Here is an 18683-nt window from a genome sequence, read left to right as displayed (position 1 = left end):
TGGCAGGTATATAGACCTGCCAAGACGGCAGTGCTGGGCCGTGGTTCTTCTCCCAAAGATGAAGCACCCATGCTGACCCACCCATGCTGCAGTTTTCCGTAACACCAGCTGGAGCTGACTGCTGCTGCCCGGGGACCCCCCAGCCGGCGGGCAGCAGGAGCGGCCTTGGGGAGGCCATGAGTGGCCCTAAATGGTCAGGTGGGGAGCCTGGGCAGGCAGGTGCATTCCCCTCTGTCCCCAGCTCCGGGGAGCAGCCACTTACCTCGGGTCTTAACGTTTCTTTCAGCCTCCGGGAGGAGTTCCTGGGACACAGCCACTGCTGCCCAATTCCATGGATCCCACGCGACAACAAGGTAGACAAGGCAGGGTGGGCACGGGCGGGGGGGGCATCAGGAGGGGCTCCCCCCCCCACTGTCTGCCTCCACCTCCTGCCACTCACGGCTCACCCGCTCTGTCACGCAGGGCACCCCAACATGGGAGGATCAATGCAGAGAATGAACCCTCCCCGAGGCATGGGGCCCATGGGGCCCGGCCCGCAGGTAACCGACCGCTTGTCTGTCTCTCCATCTCCCGGCCATCTGTGTGCACCCGCCTTCTCTCCTCTTTCCAAGTCTGTTAGTCTTTCCACGTCTCGCACCTCGGAGGGGTGAGGGAAGAGGGCATGACCAGGGCCCCAGTGGCCCGTTCTGCCCACAGCTGGGCAGCCCACCTGGCAGAGTTGAGGGGACCCCCAGCGAGCTGGGGAAGAGGAGCATTTGGGAGCCTTCCACGGGAGGGATTTGAGGCATTTGGAAGGCAGGGGTCTGTGTCCCCAAGCAGCGGTGTGGGTCCCCAAAGCTTCCTCCCACCCTTGGGAGGTAGGGTGGGCCTGAGCTGGCTCAACGGTCACAGTTTGTTGGGACCCAAGGCAAGATATTGCATTATTCTGCCTGCAACTCACCAGTTGTCTGAGTTAGGACAAATCACTTCCACCTCGGTGGCCCCAGCAGGCCTCAGTGTCCCCCCCCAGTCCAGTGGGGGGTGAATCTGTAGCCATGGTTCTTGGTGGTACCACCCAGCTGCGAGGAGCCAGGCCGGCCAGGGCCCCGGCACTCCCTTCAACTCAGAGCTTTTGCCATTTTCATATACCAAGCTCCTGCCTAAACTTTCTTTTGCCCAGAGGGGCTCCACTGCCAAAAAGGACAGTTTAGAAACCTCTAGAGGAAATTACCTCAAGTGCCCTGCCCACCCCTTTATAGCAGCGACACAGTGGTCGCTCCTTGGGATGCAGCTCCATACCCACAGGTCCCGGGTCCCACAGCACCATCAGGCAGGGGTCTGGCAGGCCATTCCTGTTCTAGCACCTTCTCACAGTTGGCTCCCGCTCTTCTGAGTGTTTGAACACGGCTCTGGGTCCTGCAGGCGCTGTGGCAGAGAGTTTGCTGTGCTCTGCCCTCCTTGCGAATTCTCTGGTATCTGACTATCTAAAGCCAGAAGTCTGAGTAAGGAGAGGGGCATTTCACAGTGAGAGCAGGAGGATTTTGTTCTAGGGTGTTCCTTCCCTTCTTTTCTGCCCTGCCTGGAGGCCTCCTTTTCTCTCCCACTCCTGCTTGTCGGTGCTGGGATGCTCTGGGCCCCTGCACAGGTTTCCGGTGCCCTGGGGGTGAGGTCATGCCCCCACTCAACGCACACATGCCTCCCTTTTGGAGGAAGAGGCGTCTGCCACACCCCACAGCCCTCCACTCTGTCTGGAATTGTATTTACAGCACACCCAGCTGCCGCGTTCTTCTCGGTGATGGCTGCAACATCTGTGGCGTTGAAAGATTCTTAGGGAGGTCCTTGCCTTTCGTTGGCCCCTTAATCCTAAAAGGAAGCAAGCCCTCACCAATTGCAGCTCCAGTTTTCTTTTCTTTCCTCAAATCCCCCAGAGCTTGTGTTTTCACCAGCTCCTTTTAAGCTACCAGAGTGGCCCCTTCCTGCCAGGCGGCCGGCTTGAGCTGACCTCCGCAGGAACCCGTGGGAGGGGTGACAGGGTCTGAAAGCCAAGTGTTCCCTCTCCTGAGTCAGAAACTCTCAGATTCCTCAGCCACACACTAGAGATACTCTTGGTGTGGAAATCAGCAGTGGCCTTGGACTTCCAGGATGTCTGGGGGGTTGGGGGGGTGTCTAGGGGACACAAGAGGATGGAGTACTCCACCACCCACCCCTCTTGGTTCTTGGAGACTGAGCAGCTGCATCTGTAAAATGGGAAGGAGACCAGTACTTCCTTGTATGGTTGCTGAAAGGAGGAGGCTCAAGTTCTTGGCGTGATGCTTGGCCCAGGGTAGCCTCTTAGGAAGCAATTCGTGTTTTCCAACTTGGGGCCTTAAAACCATAGTTCAGGACTCGAGCTGCTTGGGTTTGGTGATTGCTTCGCGTTTCTTTTTATTTTTTCTGGCAAAGGCCATTAACACTTGTTAAGTCTGTAGTAATACTGAGGTTCTGGAAGCTGGGAATGGATAATTATCAGACGGACCGAGGGCAGAGTGTCCCAAAGTCTAGGACTTCCTCCTGGCTTAGCGGGAGTTTCGTCGTGTCCATGTCCCTGAGCAGCAGTCTGGCACACTCTCATGGAACGTTTAAAGAGGGTGGGGGTCCTGAAGGCTGAGGTCTTGCTGAAAAGGGCCCTCCTGGCCTCACCAAGCAGGGTACAGGGGTGGAGCTCTTGTAGGCTAGCAGGTCGGTGCCCAGAGGGGAGGGAGAGGCTAGCCCTGCGGTGAGGCCAGCTGACCCTTTCCACCCCACCAACCTCCGGGGCTCTGAAAACATCTCTCCTTTTTTTTTTTTTTTTCTGGTTTTATTAAGATATAATTAAGATACAGCACTGTGTAAGTTTAAGGTGTACCGCATGATTTGACATACATACATCATGAAATGGTTACCACAATAAGTTTAGTGAACATCCATCATCTTATATTGATACAGAATTAGGAAATAGAAAAAAATGTTTTTTCCTTGTGATGAGAGCTCTTAGGATTTACTCGTAACAGTTTTCATGTATAACATAGAGCAGTGTTCATTCTATTTATCGTGTTGTATGTTACATCCCTAGTACTTACTTACCTTCTAATTGGAAGTTTGTGCCTTTTGACTGCCTTCATCCAGTCCCCCCCCCAACCTCCGCAGCTCCACCTGCTGCCAATGGTAACCACAAATCTGATTTCTTTTTCTATGAGTTCATTTGTTTTTGAAGTATAATTGACCTACAGCACTGTGTTAGTTCCTGTTACACAACATAGTGATTCAGTATTTCTGGACGTTTCAAAATGATTGCCACAATAAGTCTAGTTACTATGATGGGTCACCATACAATGATATTATATAGTTATTGACTGTGTTCCTCACACCATACATTTCATACCCATGACTCATTTTATTTTGCAACTGGATATTTCTACCTCTTAATCTCCTTCACTTATTTGTTTCCTCCCCCCCCCCAGCCCCACCCTCCTCCCCTCTGGCAACCACCCATTTGTTCTCTGTATCTGTAACTACTTCTGTTTTGTTACTTGCTTTGGTTTTCTGTTTGTTCATTTGCTTTGGTTTTTAGATTCCATGTATGAATGAAATCATACAGTATTTGTCTTTCCTTATCAGACTTATTTCACTTAGCATGATGCCCTCAAGGTCCATCCATGTTGTCACAAATGGCAAGATTTCAGTCTTTTTTATGGCTGAATGATATTCCTCTGTGTGTGTGTACCACATTTCCTTTATCCAAGATGAATGGATAGGTTGCTTCCATATCTTGGCTATTGTAAAAAATGCTGCAATGAACATAGGGGTGCATGTATCTTTTCTAATTAGTGTTTCTGTTTCCTTCCTTTCCCATGTCACTTGTGCCCCTCTGGGTAGGGTGCAGTATTAAATTCCAGAGCCAAACCTCCCTTAGAGCAACCCAGATGTCCTCACCAGCCCCTCACTGGGGGCAGAAAGACCTGGCCTTGAGTGAGCCTGGGTCTCGGCGAGATTGGGGTATGAGATGGATTGCAGGTTCTGGGGTCAGCCAAGGAGTGGGCATTGTAGAGCCTGGAAGTTTTAGACCCCCAAGCTGAGGGTAGGGAGAGGACAGGATCTACCCCCCAAGCCTTTTCTCTCTGTCCCCTGAGGGTGCTGCCCTGATCACTCAGAATGGACAGGAAAGGGATGAGCTTAGTGCTAGGAACACCGTCCTGGCCTCAGCTCAGCCTGTTTGGGCCTCCAGTCCCTCATCTGCAAAATGGGTGTCCGGTGATGACCTCACAGGGCTCACCGTGGGGCCGTGTGAAACAGCTGTGAGAGAGACCGCAGCACAAGGCTCCGCAAAGCATTGCACGGATCCCATTCCCTCCTTAGAACCTGGGCCCAGGGAGGGAGCCCTGTCTCTGCCATGCCTGGACTGTTAAGAAAGGTGACCAAGCCCCTTCAGGCAGTCTTTAGTAAGCACCACTGCATGCACAGGGCCGTGCTGAGACTGGACACAGAGGTGGGAAACCTTCAGCCTGTTATTCCAAGTGGAGAATAACATTGCTAATAGTGGGGCCACTCTAGAACTTTCTGAACAAAGAATAGGTACAGTGTGGTCTTGGGGCTACTTTATAGGTTTCAAAACCGAATGGAGTAACATCATACTTTCTGAGGTTGTGTATCATTTTGGCCTAAATGTCACAAAGGAACCAGCAAACTAGGCATCACCCTGCCCTTTGCCCTCAGTGCCTCAGGCAGATTTTATTCTGGTTTTGTGAAGCAGCCAGTGGCGAAAAGGAGGTAGTATTTCCACTTAATTGTATTCTCTCTTTAAAGAATTATGCCTATGCCTGTGTCAGGTGAGAACTTCTGGCTCAGTTTTTCTTTTTCTTTTTTTTTTTTTTGCATCTTTATTGGAGTATAATTGCTTTACAATGGTGTGTTAGTTTCTGCTTTATAACAAAGTGACTCAGTTATACATATACATATGTTCCCATATCTCTTCCCTCTTGGATCTCCCTCCCTCCCCACCCTCCCTATCCTACCCCTCCAGGCGGTCACAAAGCACCGTGGCTCAGTTTTTCAGAAGTGAATCCTATTGGGGTGAGGCTGAAACTGGCAGGGCTCTGAAGGCTCCCGTGGATGCCACTTGCAGCGCGTCTGGTATTCTGGTTGGGGTGGGGTCAGCACAGCCTAGAGTCAGATCGCCAACCTGGCTTGTCTGCATTTGAGAATGTTTAGGTGAAGGATAATCCACCATCCCTAGAGACAGTCCTGTGCCACCAGGAGAAGCTGCATCTCCCCACTGAGCCAGGACAGCCCAAGCTCAATGCCTCTGAGCAGAGACCCCAGAAGGAGATGGAAGGATCGTAAACCAGGCCAGGGCACCCTGGGCTGGTGAGGAGAGAGTGGAGCCACTCAAGGCACTTTCCCTGGTGGCTCCTCGGAGACCTCCCAGTGGGGCTGGCCAGGCTGCTACATGACTAGAGGTGGTGGAGGGCCGGCCCAAAGCCCAGGAAACTGCCCAACAAACTGGAGACCCCTTTGACAGGTCTGTCCTAAAGACTATTCTTTGGGGTGCCAGGCAACATCAAAAAAGAGCCCCTGTGCTGAGGAGTTGCAGGAAGCAGAAGCAGGCCCCAGCCCCTGCCAGCTGCAGGGTACCTTTCTGCATCGCCATGGACCTTGCCCAAGAGTGCAGAACTGAGACCAAGAGGGTGGGGCCTGACCCTTTATAGTTCCTGACCACGGATCAGCCCCTCTGTCCAGGGTCTGGGGTGCCCTCGTCGGGACAAGGTGTAAGTGTGGGGAGGTAGACAGACATACACATGCACACACCCCTGTGGATGTGGCCGGCTCCACGGCTGCACCAAGGACTCCTCCCAGGTCTCCAGCTGCCCCGTCCCTGCAGAGTAGTGCTGAGGACAGAGGAAGAGGCGGTGTCTGGCTATGGCCACACCTCAGAACCCAGCGCTGCGGGCAGGTGGGCACTGGGAGAAAAGAGAACCATTTCTACTGAGTCCGTGAAACTGTGCTTCTAAGCCCTCCCATCCTCTGTGAAAAGGCCAGTGTCTCTGATTTGAAAACTTGCCTCCAAAACCTGACTTTCAGCCTTCCTTTCACCCCTGATTTACTGTATGGCCTTGGGCGAGTCTTTGGCTTCTCTGGGCCTCTAGCTTGTCATCTATGAAGTGGGGGCATGTAAGTGGCCATCGGGGTCTGGGCCTCTGCAGGAGGGAGGACCTGGCAGGCCTGCTCCCTCCTGGGCAGTGGCTGTGCTGGCTTTCGGGAGTCTCCTGAGGGGGTCGGGTTAGGGCAGCAGGTGGTGCACCCGGAGCCTCCCCTGAGGGACTGTGTGTCCAGACATCTTTCAGGAGTGAGCACCCTGCTTAATCTCCTCGCCGCTCTCTGCTGCCACGTCCTGGGCTCCCGCCGGCCCCCAGGCCAGCCTTCCACTGCATCCCCACAGTGCCGGCTACTCTCCTTGGTGTGAGAGAGAGCAGGATGCAGCTGCAGCCCCTGGAGGAGATCTCACTCTCTATCTGGAAGACCTTTCTGATTGGCCAGGCTGCACACAGTGGAAGAGTGGGCTGCCTGGGGAGGTGGTGAGCTTCCTGTTCTGGAGCAGCGGAAGCGAGGCTGAGATTTGTACAGGGGATTTAGTAACTGCACGTGGGCTTAGAAAGGGCCCTTTAAGACCCCATGCTTAAGGCAGCATTAAAGGCTTTGGCGTTTGCTCTGCCAACATCCCAAATCAGTACACACCTCTGAGGGCTGAGGGAGCACTTCAGAGCCATCATTTCATTTGATCCTCACATGGCCCTGTAAGGGTGGGGGCTCTTTGTCCCCATCTCATGGACGAGGCAGCACAGCGGAGGGGTTGCAGCTCTGAAGCCATGATCATAGCTGCACGAGGGGCCATCACTCTGCTTCTGCGCCTCAGTGTCTTAATCTTTAAAGTGGGGATAGTAGTGAGGTTGTGGTGGTTAAATGTAGGTGATACTAAGCCCGTAGCACAGCCTGGCACCGAGAAAGCATGGTTATTTGTGTGGTTTGCCCAGAGTCAGGCTGTGCTGGGGCAGGCTCTCCGTGTTCTGACCTCAAATCTGTGGCTCTGCTCACCTCGCGTAGCATCGTCCATAGGGAGGGACTGGCCCCTTTGTTCACTGATCTTGCGGCATATTTGCTCCAGGGCAGGTGAGTGTCTTCCGGCCCAGGGACTCAGCCCTGAGCAGGCACGGGGGATGCCAGCTGCCCCGGCCGCCCTCCCCTCCCTCCCCCCACTGCAGGCCTTGCTGTCTGCCAGCCAGCCTGGCGCTGCTGCGGTCATTGTGTACACCCTGTCTGGACACTCTCTCTCCAAACCCCTCTCTGGGTGATGAGGCCAAGGAGGTGGTCCCGAGATGGTCCCTGGCTGGAGAACCTGCCACCAGCCTGACGGCGGCTCTGTTTGTCAGCTCTGGCCCTTGAGCCTCCTGTTGTGTCCCCACTCCCACCCTCCTCCCCGCCTCCCAGATGTGTGGTGTAGAGAGCAGACCCTGAGGCTCGCAGATCCAGGATTAAACCCCAGCAGAGACATTAGCTGACTGTGAACTTGGGCACATCTTCCTCCCCCCAGACCCTCAGTCTCCTCTTCTATAAAATGGGAGTAATACCAGCTTCATGGCATCGTTACAAGGTCCAAACCAGAGACTGTATGTGTTACGTGCTCAGTAAAAAACGGCCAATGCTGGCTGTTCCTTTGCCATCAAAATTCCACCAGCCTACTTTCTCCTACAAAGGCGGAGCTCAAGCTACAACCAGCCTCATGTTACTTTCCATTCATTCACTTCTTCACTCCATTGATGATTCAGTGCCCAGTCTGTGCCAGTGCTGCCACTGATGTGTGCAGTGATGGGGGATATGAAGATCAGTAAGATAGAGTTCCCGCCTTCCAAGGGGTTCAGTGGGAGAGATGGACATGTGGCCACGATCATAAGCCAGAGTGCTGCAGGCCGTTGGGGGAGGACATCACAAGGCACTCTGGGAGTGACTAGGATGGAGCAGTTAACCCCACGGGATGGAGCAGGGAAGGCCTCACAGAGGTGGTGCTGTTTGAGCTGGGTATTGGAGGACGTGTAGGAGCCTGCCAAGTGGAGAAGGGGAGGCAAGATATTTATTCCTGCGAAGAAAATAGCTCTGGAAGAGGGGAGTCGGGGAGCAGTGGTGAAGGAGATGAGCCAGGTGAAAGGCCTGGGTGCCTGGTCTGGTTGCTCTGACCCATCCCACTGCCATGGTGGGTTGTGCCGAGCTGAGTTGGGACTCCTGCAAATTTCCAAGTTCTGTGTAGACTCTTCTCCTAATGGAACGGTGATTCCCTTGAGCAGGGAGACAGAGTTTTCCTCCTGCTCCTCCAGTACTGTGCCTGTTGAGGGCTGCACGTGCTGACACCTGCATCGGGTGACGATATGGAGGGACAGCCCAGACCCGGGGCAGGGTGGGGTCTGCAGATGCCCGGCCGCGGGACAGGCCTTTTGGGAGTGTGCCTCCCCTTCCACGTGCAGACTCAGCCCTGCCCCCGCCTGCTGGCCATTTCTTCTCCCCAGATTTCTAAGGTGGGTGGTGGTCACCAGCTGGTCCTGTTACTGAGTCTCTTCCCCTTTCCTGCCTGAGACCTGAGGGCAGGTGCCAACCAGCATCATGAGCTCCTTCCTGGATGCCCGTGTGCTTTCGAGAGACCCATCCTGAAGCCCCTGAAGATGCATCTAAAGCTGTGACTGTTCCTCTGTGCTGGCTTGTCATTGTGGTCCTGTCAGTTGGTTCCCACCCCGCATTTTTTTAATGAATGTATTACTTTCTCATCAGATCCTTTTCACAGACTAACCCTCTCGCTTATGTTCTGTTTGTTTTTCCCCCTCCTTCTCTCTCCGGTTCCCCTTCTCCTTCTCATAGACTGACGCTTGGTTATCGTTGCAGAATTACGGCAGCGGCATGAGACCACCACCCAACTCCCTTGGCCCCGCCATGCCCGGGATTAACATGTAAGGCCAACCACCCTGCTGGCGGCTCAGAGCCCATGGCTTTCCCCACCCTTTGCTCCCCCTGAAAGACTTGTGATGGGAGTAATTACTGGCACCTCTCTGGACCTCAGTCTCTCATCAGTAAAGTGAGGATGTTGAACATACCGGTGATGAAACCACATACACCCCCATATAGTGCTTGTCTGTGCCAGGCAGTCTTCCAAGCTTGCTACATGGATTAGCTCACCTAATCTTCATGATAACCCTGTGAGGTGCTTATTATTATCCCCTATTGACAGATGGGGTAACTGAGGCACAGAGAGGTGAAGTAACTTGCCCAGGCTCACACAGCTCTAAGTGGCAGGGTCAAGATTTGAAGCCCTGTATGGTTGATCACTCTTTCAGTGCTTCAGTGGTGTAGCCCCTTTGCGGTAGTTGATCCCTATGGGAATCTCTGTATTCCCTTCCTAGGAAAATGCATGTGCAGAGGAAATATTATTTTCACAAATTTTGCACATAATTTATAGGAATCTATAGATTTCTACCCACAGAACTACACATTATTACCCCAGAACAGCTCTAGGAGTGTATGAAGGACTTCCTGCTAGTGATTTCAGCCCTCTTGTTCTGACCCTGCTGGAACCACCCCCTTGGTGCTTATAGCATCTTTTTCATTGTCTCCATCTCTCTCTCCCTCTCTCAGGGGCCCGGGAGCTGGCAGACCCTGGCCCAATCCTAACAGTGCTAACTCAGTGAGTACCCAGGTTGGCGGGGGGCTCTATCTGCTAGGGATTGGGTTCTAGGGTGCAGGGTGGTTCCTGTCCCCAGGTTGGAGGTGTCACGGGGAGTGGGACGTGGCAGGATTCCACCTGATGCCTCCAAGGAGAAGCCCACCTGTAAGGGGAAGGTTGGGAGTGTCATGCTGGGGCCATCAGGGGCTCTCCCCGCTGCTCTGCAGAAGCTGAGGTGTGAGCTGAGAGCCAGGCTCAGAGCCCTGTCCATGTAGAGGCTCCTGCCAACCTCCTCTTTCTTGGCAGAGCTGGCTTCCAGCACTCAGAGGAAGGAGCTGGGAAGGGGCTTAGCACAGACAGTCCAGGGCAGGAGGCCGGGGGTGGGGGAAGCTCTCACTTTCCTGTCCTAGAACTGGAGGGTCTCCTGCGCCTATGCCCCCCCAAGGCTCCCTGCCAAGGCTCTCAGGATCGGTTCAGCATAGGAGCTGGATTTGGCTCACATCCCTGGCCCACCTAGAGACACTAACCAGGTGGCTCAGTGTGTTTCCCATCAGGAGTGGGGTTGTGTCCCCCAAAGGATTTGGAAGGTAGAGGAGGTGTCTCTGAGGTGTGGCTCATCCCCCTCTTGTTTCTAGATTCCATATTCCTCCTCATCACCCGGCACCTACGTGGTAAGTGTGTGCAGGTTTGGGGCATTGCGTGTCCAACCTCATGTGACTGTGTGTACAAGAGTACTTGGGGCGGGGGGGGGCACTGTCTCTTTCCTTTCACAACATATTCTGAGCACAGATTCCAAACTGTGCTAGAACTTGCTGTCAATATTCAGGTATCTGTACTTTCTGGTGGCCCAGAAGTCCCCAAACAAGACCCAGAGTTGGGACCCCCATTCGGGGGACTGACCAGTAGGCAAGTCAGCTTCCACTACAGGCCTCTGGTTTCACCGGTCCCCATGTGTGTGAGCACACACGCACGCCCACAGCTACCTCTTGGTTTAAAGAAAGGAAAAGGGGAATCCAGTTCCCCCAAGCCTTAAACACCCGGGCCCCGGGTGAGCACTGGCTGCTGACTTGGCTGGAGCTCAGTGGCCTCTCCCCACGTGTGTCATCACCATGGGTTTTTTACCGTGGGTTTCTGATGTCAGTTTTTATCTCATCTCCAGGGACCCCCTGGTGGTGGCGGCCCCCCAGGAACACCCATCATGCCTAGTCCTGCAGGTAAGAAGGCTGGGGGAGGGGTGCCGCTGAGGGAGTAGGGAGTCCTGGAGGGGCCTGGGTGCAGAGCCAGGGCTTGCAAGCCACTCTTCCTGAGCAGTGCGCCCCCCACCCGGCATCTTGGCACCAGGGATTTAGTGGGCAGGAGGCCCCAGTGCCCCCAACCTGCCATGTGGCCTCAGCCGGGTCACTCCTCATCTCCAGTGAAAGGACAGGGCAGAGCAAGGAGACCCGGAAACAAGGGGTCTCACCGCCTTCGGCTCTCGCTGGTCAGAGAGAATCCTGTCCTGGTTGTCATTTCTCTAGATGACTGAGAAGGGGCTTTTGGGTTCTGGCATCCTGGGACAAGGACTCTACAGCGTGATGCCTCTTGAGTGTCTAGAGCTATTGGCTTCTGGTCCTCTGTATCAAAGATCCCTTTTCCCCTTTAATCAGAAGAGGGCATGTGCGCACACCCACACCACACCACACCACACACACACACACACACACACACACACACACACACACACAGTATCACAATTGTGTTTTTTCCCAGCTAAGAGTAGCGTACCATCAACTAGAAGGAATTCAACATACTATCTTTACCCACCCCCAAAATAAAAAGTGAGAGGTAGTTGGATCTCTGCCCGAGAAATACGGTGCCTGCTCCTGATATAAACATGTTAGCTGATTTCCTAAGGAGACTTTTCTGGCTAATTGGGGACACGGAGGAGTCCCTCTCTCCCATCCCCTCAGCTCCCCGTAGCAGGGAAGCTGCTCAGCGGCAGGGGTGGATCTGGCGGCGACCGTGATATTCCCGCTCCTGTTCCCTCTTTCTGCTGCTGCATTTTTATGAGCTGCATGACCTACATTCAGACTGGGTCACATTAAACCACTCCATATGTTACTGCGTCTCCAGCCCCATCCCTGCCTCTCCCTCCTACCCCATCAGCTTGGCAGGGTGGTCCCATCAGCTTGTGGTGTTTCTCTTTCCCAGTTTGATTAACACTGCCGGGCGGGGTTGGGGGAAGAGCACAGGTGGTGGTCTGGCCGCCCCTGCACTGCCAGGCAGTGTCTGGGGACCAGATTTGGTTTGCGATGGGGGAGACGGCTTTGCCGTGTCCACATTGGTATCCAGGCACCCTGAAATCCTTCCTTTCAGGGTTGAGTGGTTTTCACAGTTGAATTTTCTGCGATTAAAAACTTTGTGAATCTTCATTAAATACAAATTAGCCAGAAAATGGTGGTACTTAGAGGAAATTTTAGGTGATAAAATACAAAAGAATGAGTTCAAGTGCCATGAGTTTGTTTTAATTAAGAAGTGAATTAATCACCCCGACTTGCGGGTTTCCACTGTTCTACAGATTCAACAAATTCCAGTGACAACATCTACACAATGATTAACCCGGTGCCGCCTGGAGGCAGCCGGTCCAACGTAAGTCAGCTTCTAATAATTTACACATCAGGTACTGCGACAGATCCAACTGACTTCGTCGGCTGAGCGGAAAGCAAGCTTAGCTGATGGCAGCCATTTGTTACCAAAGATGGATAAAATAAACCATCAGAAAAGTGATTGACTCTTGGGCAGCTTGGTTCCCATTTCATAGCTGGCAGCGGGTGGGAGAGAAGTGGGTGGGCTGATTCCCACACCTCTGGTCAGAGTGGGGCGCCCAGCCTCACAGTGGGGACCCCTGCTGGCCCGAGCCGGCTGTTGACGGGGAAGAGCAGCAGGCTACAGGTGGGCCTGGGCCAGTCCCTGCTCGGCTGACTGTCTGTGCACCTGGGCGATGTCTCAGGTCCCTATCCTTGGCTGTGGAGCTTTGGGGGGAGGCCTGCCTGCTGTGTGCCTCTGGGAGCCCTCAGACCCCCCCATCTTGTAACCTCTCTGCCTCTGCTCAGGCCCTTCCCTCATCTAGAAGCCACTTCCTCCCTTCTTGGCCTCTCAGAGTCCCAACCTGCGATGATGTTGCCGCTCAAATTCCACTTGTCCTGCTTCCTGCTCACCTACTCCCTCTCGTGTTCCCGCGCCCATGTCAGGACTGGACTGTGCAGTGGCGGCCTGTCTCCCTCTCCCGGCTGGGAGCTCCCTAAGGACAGGGCTGGTCTGACCCACAGACAACCCTTCCTTGCCAGGCGGGGGAGGTGAGTCCCACTGGCCTTGCCCTCCGGGAGCTCAGGGTCTGGAAAGGAGACTGTCACATGACCAAATCAGTAGTTTGTGGGCTACAGAGCCAGAGGGCGGGCTTGTGGCCCCAAGGTTGTCTCGGGCCCTTAGGGATGCACAGTTTGGTTTTGCCAGTTCGGTTCCTGATGTGCCTCCTGAATCACCCCATGTGTAAATCCTGATTATGGGCTTCCCTGTGCTGGCCGCTGCGCATGTTTCATCCTCCAGCAGCCTCTGGGTGAGGGTCATTGGCCTGCCTCCTGGGGGTGCTGAGAGGGACCTTACCCGGGGTCCTGGGACTGAGAAGTGTGGGAACCTCGCTCCTCAACTGCTGCTCCACCACCCATCTCTCCCCTTCTCCTGGGCAGCCAGCATCTCCCATAGCCCCTGCCTCTCCCTAGGGTAGCCGGCCATTTCGGGTTTTAGCACTGAAAGCCCTTGTGTCCTGGGAGATGACTTCCCAGGACACAAAAATCCTGGGTTTTGGCAATGGATACAGGTTGGGCAGAAAAGTGTAAGACCCATATAGTGGCCCCAAAGACAGGACTGAGCACGTGAAAGTGGCATAGACTCCCCACTTCCCATGGTTGCCGTCACCGTATTTTCCTGAGCATGGATGCCAGCAGTTGTGGTCTGTGGCTCTCAATGATGGATCATCTGTGTTGCATCATTCGAGGGGTACGACTCAAGCGCGCTGCATCCGGGCCCTGGCGGAGTCCACCTTTGACTCTGCTTGCAGCTTAACTGTTTGTGTCAAGATAGTGCAGTTTTCATTTTTCACATTGTGAGTATCACGATCATGTTTTCTGAGAGCTCAGATAATGAAAATGAGAACGATGAGACCACCAGCACCAGCGTGACCCCGACACCTCCAAAAAAAAAAGGGCTGTATGAATTTTAATGACAGGTGTGAGGACACATACAACTGGGTCAGGGAGGCAAATAACCCAAACAGAACATACTGGCAAGTGTGCCGAAAAGATGAGAAGGGGTGTGGGTGGAGAAAGGGTGGGAGAGCGCACTGTAGACAGAACTGCACAGTCTGGGAAGAGACAGGCACATCCTTCTAAATCAATCAGAAGTTTTGTGCGTCCTCCAAAGAGACACCAGTGCTCAGTGCAAAACAGCGGCTGCCACGTTGGCCGGGGCATGAACACCGTTGGCCCTTGAATGAACACCATCGCCATGTTGCTCCATGAACTGAGAAGGTTACATTTCCTGACTCAGAGGCTGCAACTAAGTCCTGTGGGTGAACAGAAGGGGGAATTTTGATGACAAGTGTGTTGGTCCTTTAGAGTGTGCAGCTGATTCTATTGCATCTTCGAGAAAATCAGGGAGCTTCCTTCATTATATCACATGGTTCATCACACCGTGGCAACAAAACAGTCTCCCCAGCTTTTAGGTACTTTGACTTGAAAACTGGAGCTTCAAATCATAATCTTGATTTCTGCAAAGAAGATGTTAATGAAACTGCAGAAAACAAATAAAAGATTGTTGTTCTCCATGTCCAAATGCAAACCAGACTTAGCTCGTTTATCTGCATATGTGGCAGACAGTGCAGTTAATTTGGCAAGTTTCATTTAGTCTCTAAACTTCTTACCTGTTAAATGCCCCACACACCTTGTCCCCGACACTGCTGTCAAGGGGGGAGATTTGCTTACCTTTGATAATCCAGCTTTCATGATGAAACGTTTTGGTCACTTGTCAATTTGATCAAAACCTGCAGAAACACTTAGTGAGATTTTTGAGTTTATAGAAATGGAGAGAGCCTTGGACACACGCCTACAGATGGCTGTCATTGTTGCTGGCCACAGAGAAGATGTTAAAATGTCAGCCTGCTGTGATGCTCTTCTCTGATTTGGAAATAGGATGAGATGAGAATGCAGAAAGGAATGACAGTAAAATAGAAATGTAGTTGCTGCTTCTCCAGAACTGTTTGATGATCTTTAAAGAGGCCATGAGGAGCCTAGATGAGGCTGAGTGGACGGCACTTGAGCTGTTCAGATTCGTGGGGGGTTGTGATAAAGCCTCATACAGCCAAAGTAATGGCTCACCTTTGGAAGTGAGGCTGCTTGAGGACTCAAAGTGTCACCAGTAAGGGCAGCCAAGTTAGGACTTTCCCAATTTCTTTATTAAAACTGTAACTTATTTAGAATCCAGCTTAGATCTCACAAGTTCAGATTACCTTTGTGCTTTAAAACCAGTTTCCCTAAGAAAGAGAGGTTTAATCGATAATGATATCCAGTGTGCTCGGAATGTTTAGAAATGATGGCCATCGTAGGCAGGCATAGCCCATCTGATGAGCTCCTAGATGAAAAGGGCCTGACTGACAAGCAGCTGATCTTCCAAAACCTGCTTGTAGATACAAAGTGGTTGGACATCTTTGGAGAGCTGGAAGCGATTCCTACAGATCCCAAAACCTGAGCACGTAAGCAAAATCCTAAGCACTCCACGTGCAGATGTGTTTGTTTTGGTTTTTTGGCTGCTTTGGGTCTTTGTTGCTGCGTGTGGGCTTTCTCTAGTTGCAGCAAGCGGGGCTACTCTTTGTTGTGGTGCGCAGCCTTCTTGCGATGGCTCCTCTTGTTGCGCAGCATGGGCTCTAGGCGCGCGGGCTTCAGTAGCTGTGGCTCGCGGGCTCTAGAGCGCAGGCTCGGTAGTTGTGGCGCACGGGCTTAGTTGCTCCGCGGCATGTGGGACCTTCCCGGATGAGGGATTGAACCCGTGTCCCCTGCATTGGCAGGCGGATTCGTAACCACTGTGCCACCAGGGAAGTCCGTGCAGACGTGTTTGTGGAGAGGTTAGTCTGGTGTTAACACGTTGGACTGACACCAGGGCCTTGATAAGAGCAGAGCGGCATGTCAGTGCATTTTCCATTTGACTCTGTATTCAGTTTTGCCACTACGTGAAAGGAAAGAAGGATGCCCGAGAGCCTGCAGGCAATTCGGGGAAGTATTAGTGGAAAAGCAAGCGCCATTTGCCCTGTTGGACCCCTGAAAGCAAGACGGGTCCTCAGCGGCTCTAATGGACACCACCCCCACCACACACACAAAAAAAATCGGCCAGGTTCTTGCTTTGGCCATGTCTTCTCACACTGGCATGGTCTGGTCCAGAAACGTGGCCTCAGGAGGTGCCACCAGTGTTCCCATCAGTACACAGAGGATATAGGACTGAACGATCTTCCTTGAATGGATTATCCAAGACATCTACCCAATGAAAGAAACAGTGCTAGCTTTTTGTACGTAGAACCTTTTTTAAAATCTTTAAAAAAAAAAAAAAAGGCAGAGCAAAAATATCCTATTGTGATACAGGACAGAAAAAAATGTCAGTTTTTAGAAACTAAATATAGGTAGTATCTGTTTATCAGTCCTATTGTATTTAGGTTCTCTTTTGAAAAAATCTTACATGTGTGTGTTCAATAAATACACAGTAATATAGCCTACAACATTTAAATATCCGGTAAAGAGTTGAAATAATACACTGTGTCCGAAGACAGAAATATTATAAAAGTGTTGTGTTTTTTCCACACGTCATTTGTTTAACTAGTCCTACTGTTGCCCCTGTTAACTAGTTCAGCTGTTCTTTAATAGCATTTAAGTAACAGAAAAGTAAATAATACAGAATAAAGAAGTGGTGCTGGGACAACTGGATATCCACGTGCAGACGAATGAAGTTGGACTGCGTCCTTACAACATATTCAAAAATTAACTCAGTGTAGACCCTAGGCCTAAATGTCGGAGCTAAAACTGTCAAACACTTAGAAGAAAATGAAGGAGTAAATCTTTGTGACCTGGGTTAGCAAAGCCTTCTTACCTACAACACCAGAAACACAAGTGACAAAAAAAGTAGCTGCACTAGACGTCATTAAAATTTAAAACTCGAGGGGCTTCCCTGGTGGCGCAGTGGTTGAGAGTCCGCCTGCCGATGCAACGGACACGGGTTTGTGCCCCGGTCCGGGAGGATCCCACATGCTGAGGAGCGGCTGGGCCCGTGGGCCATGGCCGCTGAGCCTGCGCGTCCGGAGCCTGTGCTCCACAACGGGAGAGGCCACAACAGTGAGAGGCCTGCGTACCGCAAAAAAAAAAAGAAAAAAAAATTAAAACTCGTGCTTCAAAGGACACTGTCAAGAAGGTAAAAGGACAACCCACAGAAAATATTTGCAAGTCATATGTCTGGTAAGGGACTCGAATCCAGAATATGTAAAGAACTCTTAAAACTCAATAATAAAAAAACAAACCAGCTTAAAAATGGCCCAAGGGGAATTCCCTGGTGGTCCAATGGTTAAGAATCCAACTTGCAATGCAGGGATGCCAGTCTGATCCCTGGTTGGGGAACTAAGGTCCCACACGCCACAAGGCAACTAAGCCCACACACCACAACTACAGAGCCCGCATGCCGCGACTACAGAGCCCACGCGCTCTGGACCCTGTGCCCCACAACTAGAGAGAAACCCACGTGCCACAACTAGAGAAGAGCCTGCGTACCACAACTAGAGAGAAGCCCACGCGCCATGACGGAAGAGCAACTAAGACCCGACGCAGCCAAAAAATAAATTTAAAAGTAAATGGGCCAAGGATCTGAATGGACATTTCTCCAAAGGTGTACAAATAGCCAATAAGCACGTGAAAAGATGCTCAGCGTCAGTTATTAGGGAAAAGCAAATGAAAACTACAATGAGCTATCACTTCACACCCACTAGGATGGCTAGAATCAGTAAGATAACGAGCAGTGTTGGCGAGGATGGGAAGAAATTGGAACCCTCACACATAGCTGGTGGGAACGTGGAACGTGAAGTGGTGCAGATGCTGTGGAAAACAGTCTGGCAGTTCTTCGAAAGGTTAAACAGTTACCCTGTGACCCTGCAATTCCACTCATAGGTATCTACCCCAGAGAAATGAAAGCATGTCCACACAATAATTGTACACAGATGTTCACAGGAGCATCAGTCATAATAGCCAAAAAGTGGAAACAACCTAAATGCCCATTGACTGATGAATGGGTAATTAAATGTGGTATATACATACAATGGAATGTTACTTGGCCATAAGAAGGAATGAAGCACCGGACACATGCAGCAACATGGATGAACCTTGAAGACATTTTGCTAAGTGAAAAGCCAGCCACAAAGGTCACATATAATTCTTTTGTATGAAGTGTCTAGAATAGCTAAATCTGTAGAGACAGAGAATAAATTAATGGTTGAGTGGGCCTGGGGATTCAAGGTGGGGGATGGGGAGTGACTGCTAATGGATGCAGGTGATGAAAACGTCCTAAAATGGATGGCGGTGATGGTTGCACAACTCTAAATACACTTAACAACCACTGAATTGCATACGTTAAATGGGTCAGTTGTATGGTATGTGAATCATATCTCAAGCTGTTAAAAAGAATAACAAAAATACACATAATATGTAATTTAAGATACCTGTTTGTTAAATATACGTATGTTGCAGTAATAACACGTGCACAATTGTTTATTACCACATTTTGGGATTCTTTTGGTCTGGTATGACTGCGTCTGGGTTTGGCTCCTTAAAAAGTTGGTCACCCTCATCCTCCTATCACTTGGGTTCATAAGCATGAAATTGGTTGCCAGATGGCAAAATGTGCCCCAGAGCCTGCGAGTGGCCCTGGG

At 51.7% G+C, this 18683-nt stretch overlaps 1 protein-coding gene across 4 annotated transcripts in view; it reads left to right on the top strand.

Annotated features, from left to right (window-relative positions):
* SSBP3 (single stranded DNA binding protein 3) overlaps positions 1 to 18683 on the top strand; it is a 166418-nt gene that overhangs the window by 143283 nt on the left and 4452 nt on the right. For 2 of the 4 annotated variants that reach the window (XM_082612386.1, XM_082612388.1), the window contains 8 exons: positions 287 to 353; positions 463 to 539; positions 8920 to 8984; positions 9667 to 9715; positions 10330 to 10365; positions 10854 to 10908; positions 12252 to 12322; positions 15414 to 15479. In XM_082612386.1, the coding sequence (XP_082468512.1) occupies positions 287 to 353; positions 463 to 539; positions 8920 to 8984; positions 9667 to 9715; positions 10330 to 10365; positions 10854 to 10908; positions 12252 to 12322; positions 15414 to 15479 (486 nt within the window). The remainder of the gene's footprint in view (positions 1 to 286; positions 354 to 462; positions 540 to 8919; positions 8985 to 9666; positions 9716 to 10329; positions 10366 to 10853; positions 10909 to 12251; positions 12323 to 15413; positions 15480 to 18683) is intronic. The other 2 variants (XM_082612387.1, XM_082612389.1) reach the window with 1 other exon arrangement.

Source organism: Mesoplodon mirus (genome assembly GCF_964341445.2).
Source record: "Mesoplodon mirus genome assembly, chromosome: 3".
Classification (NCBI taxonomy): Eukaryota; Metazoa; Chordata; class Mammalia; order Artiodactyla; family Ziphiidae; genus Mesoplodon; species Mesoplodon mirus.
Note: the sequence above shows the minus strand (reverse complement) of the source record. Positions and strands in the feature narration are given on the sequence as shown.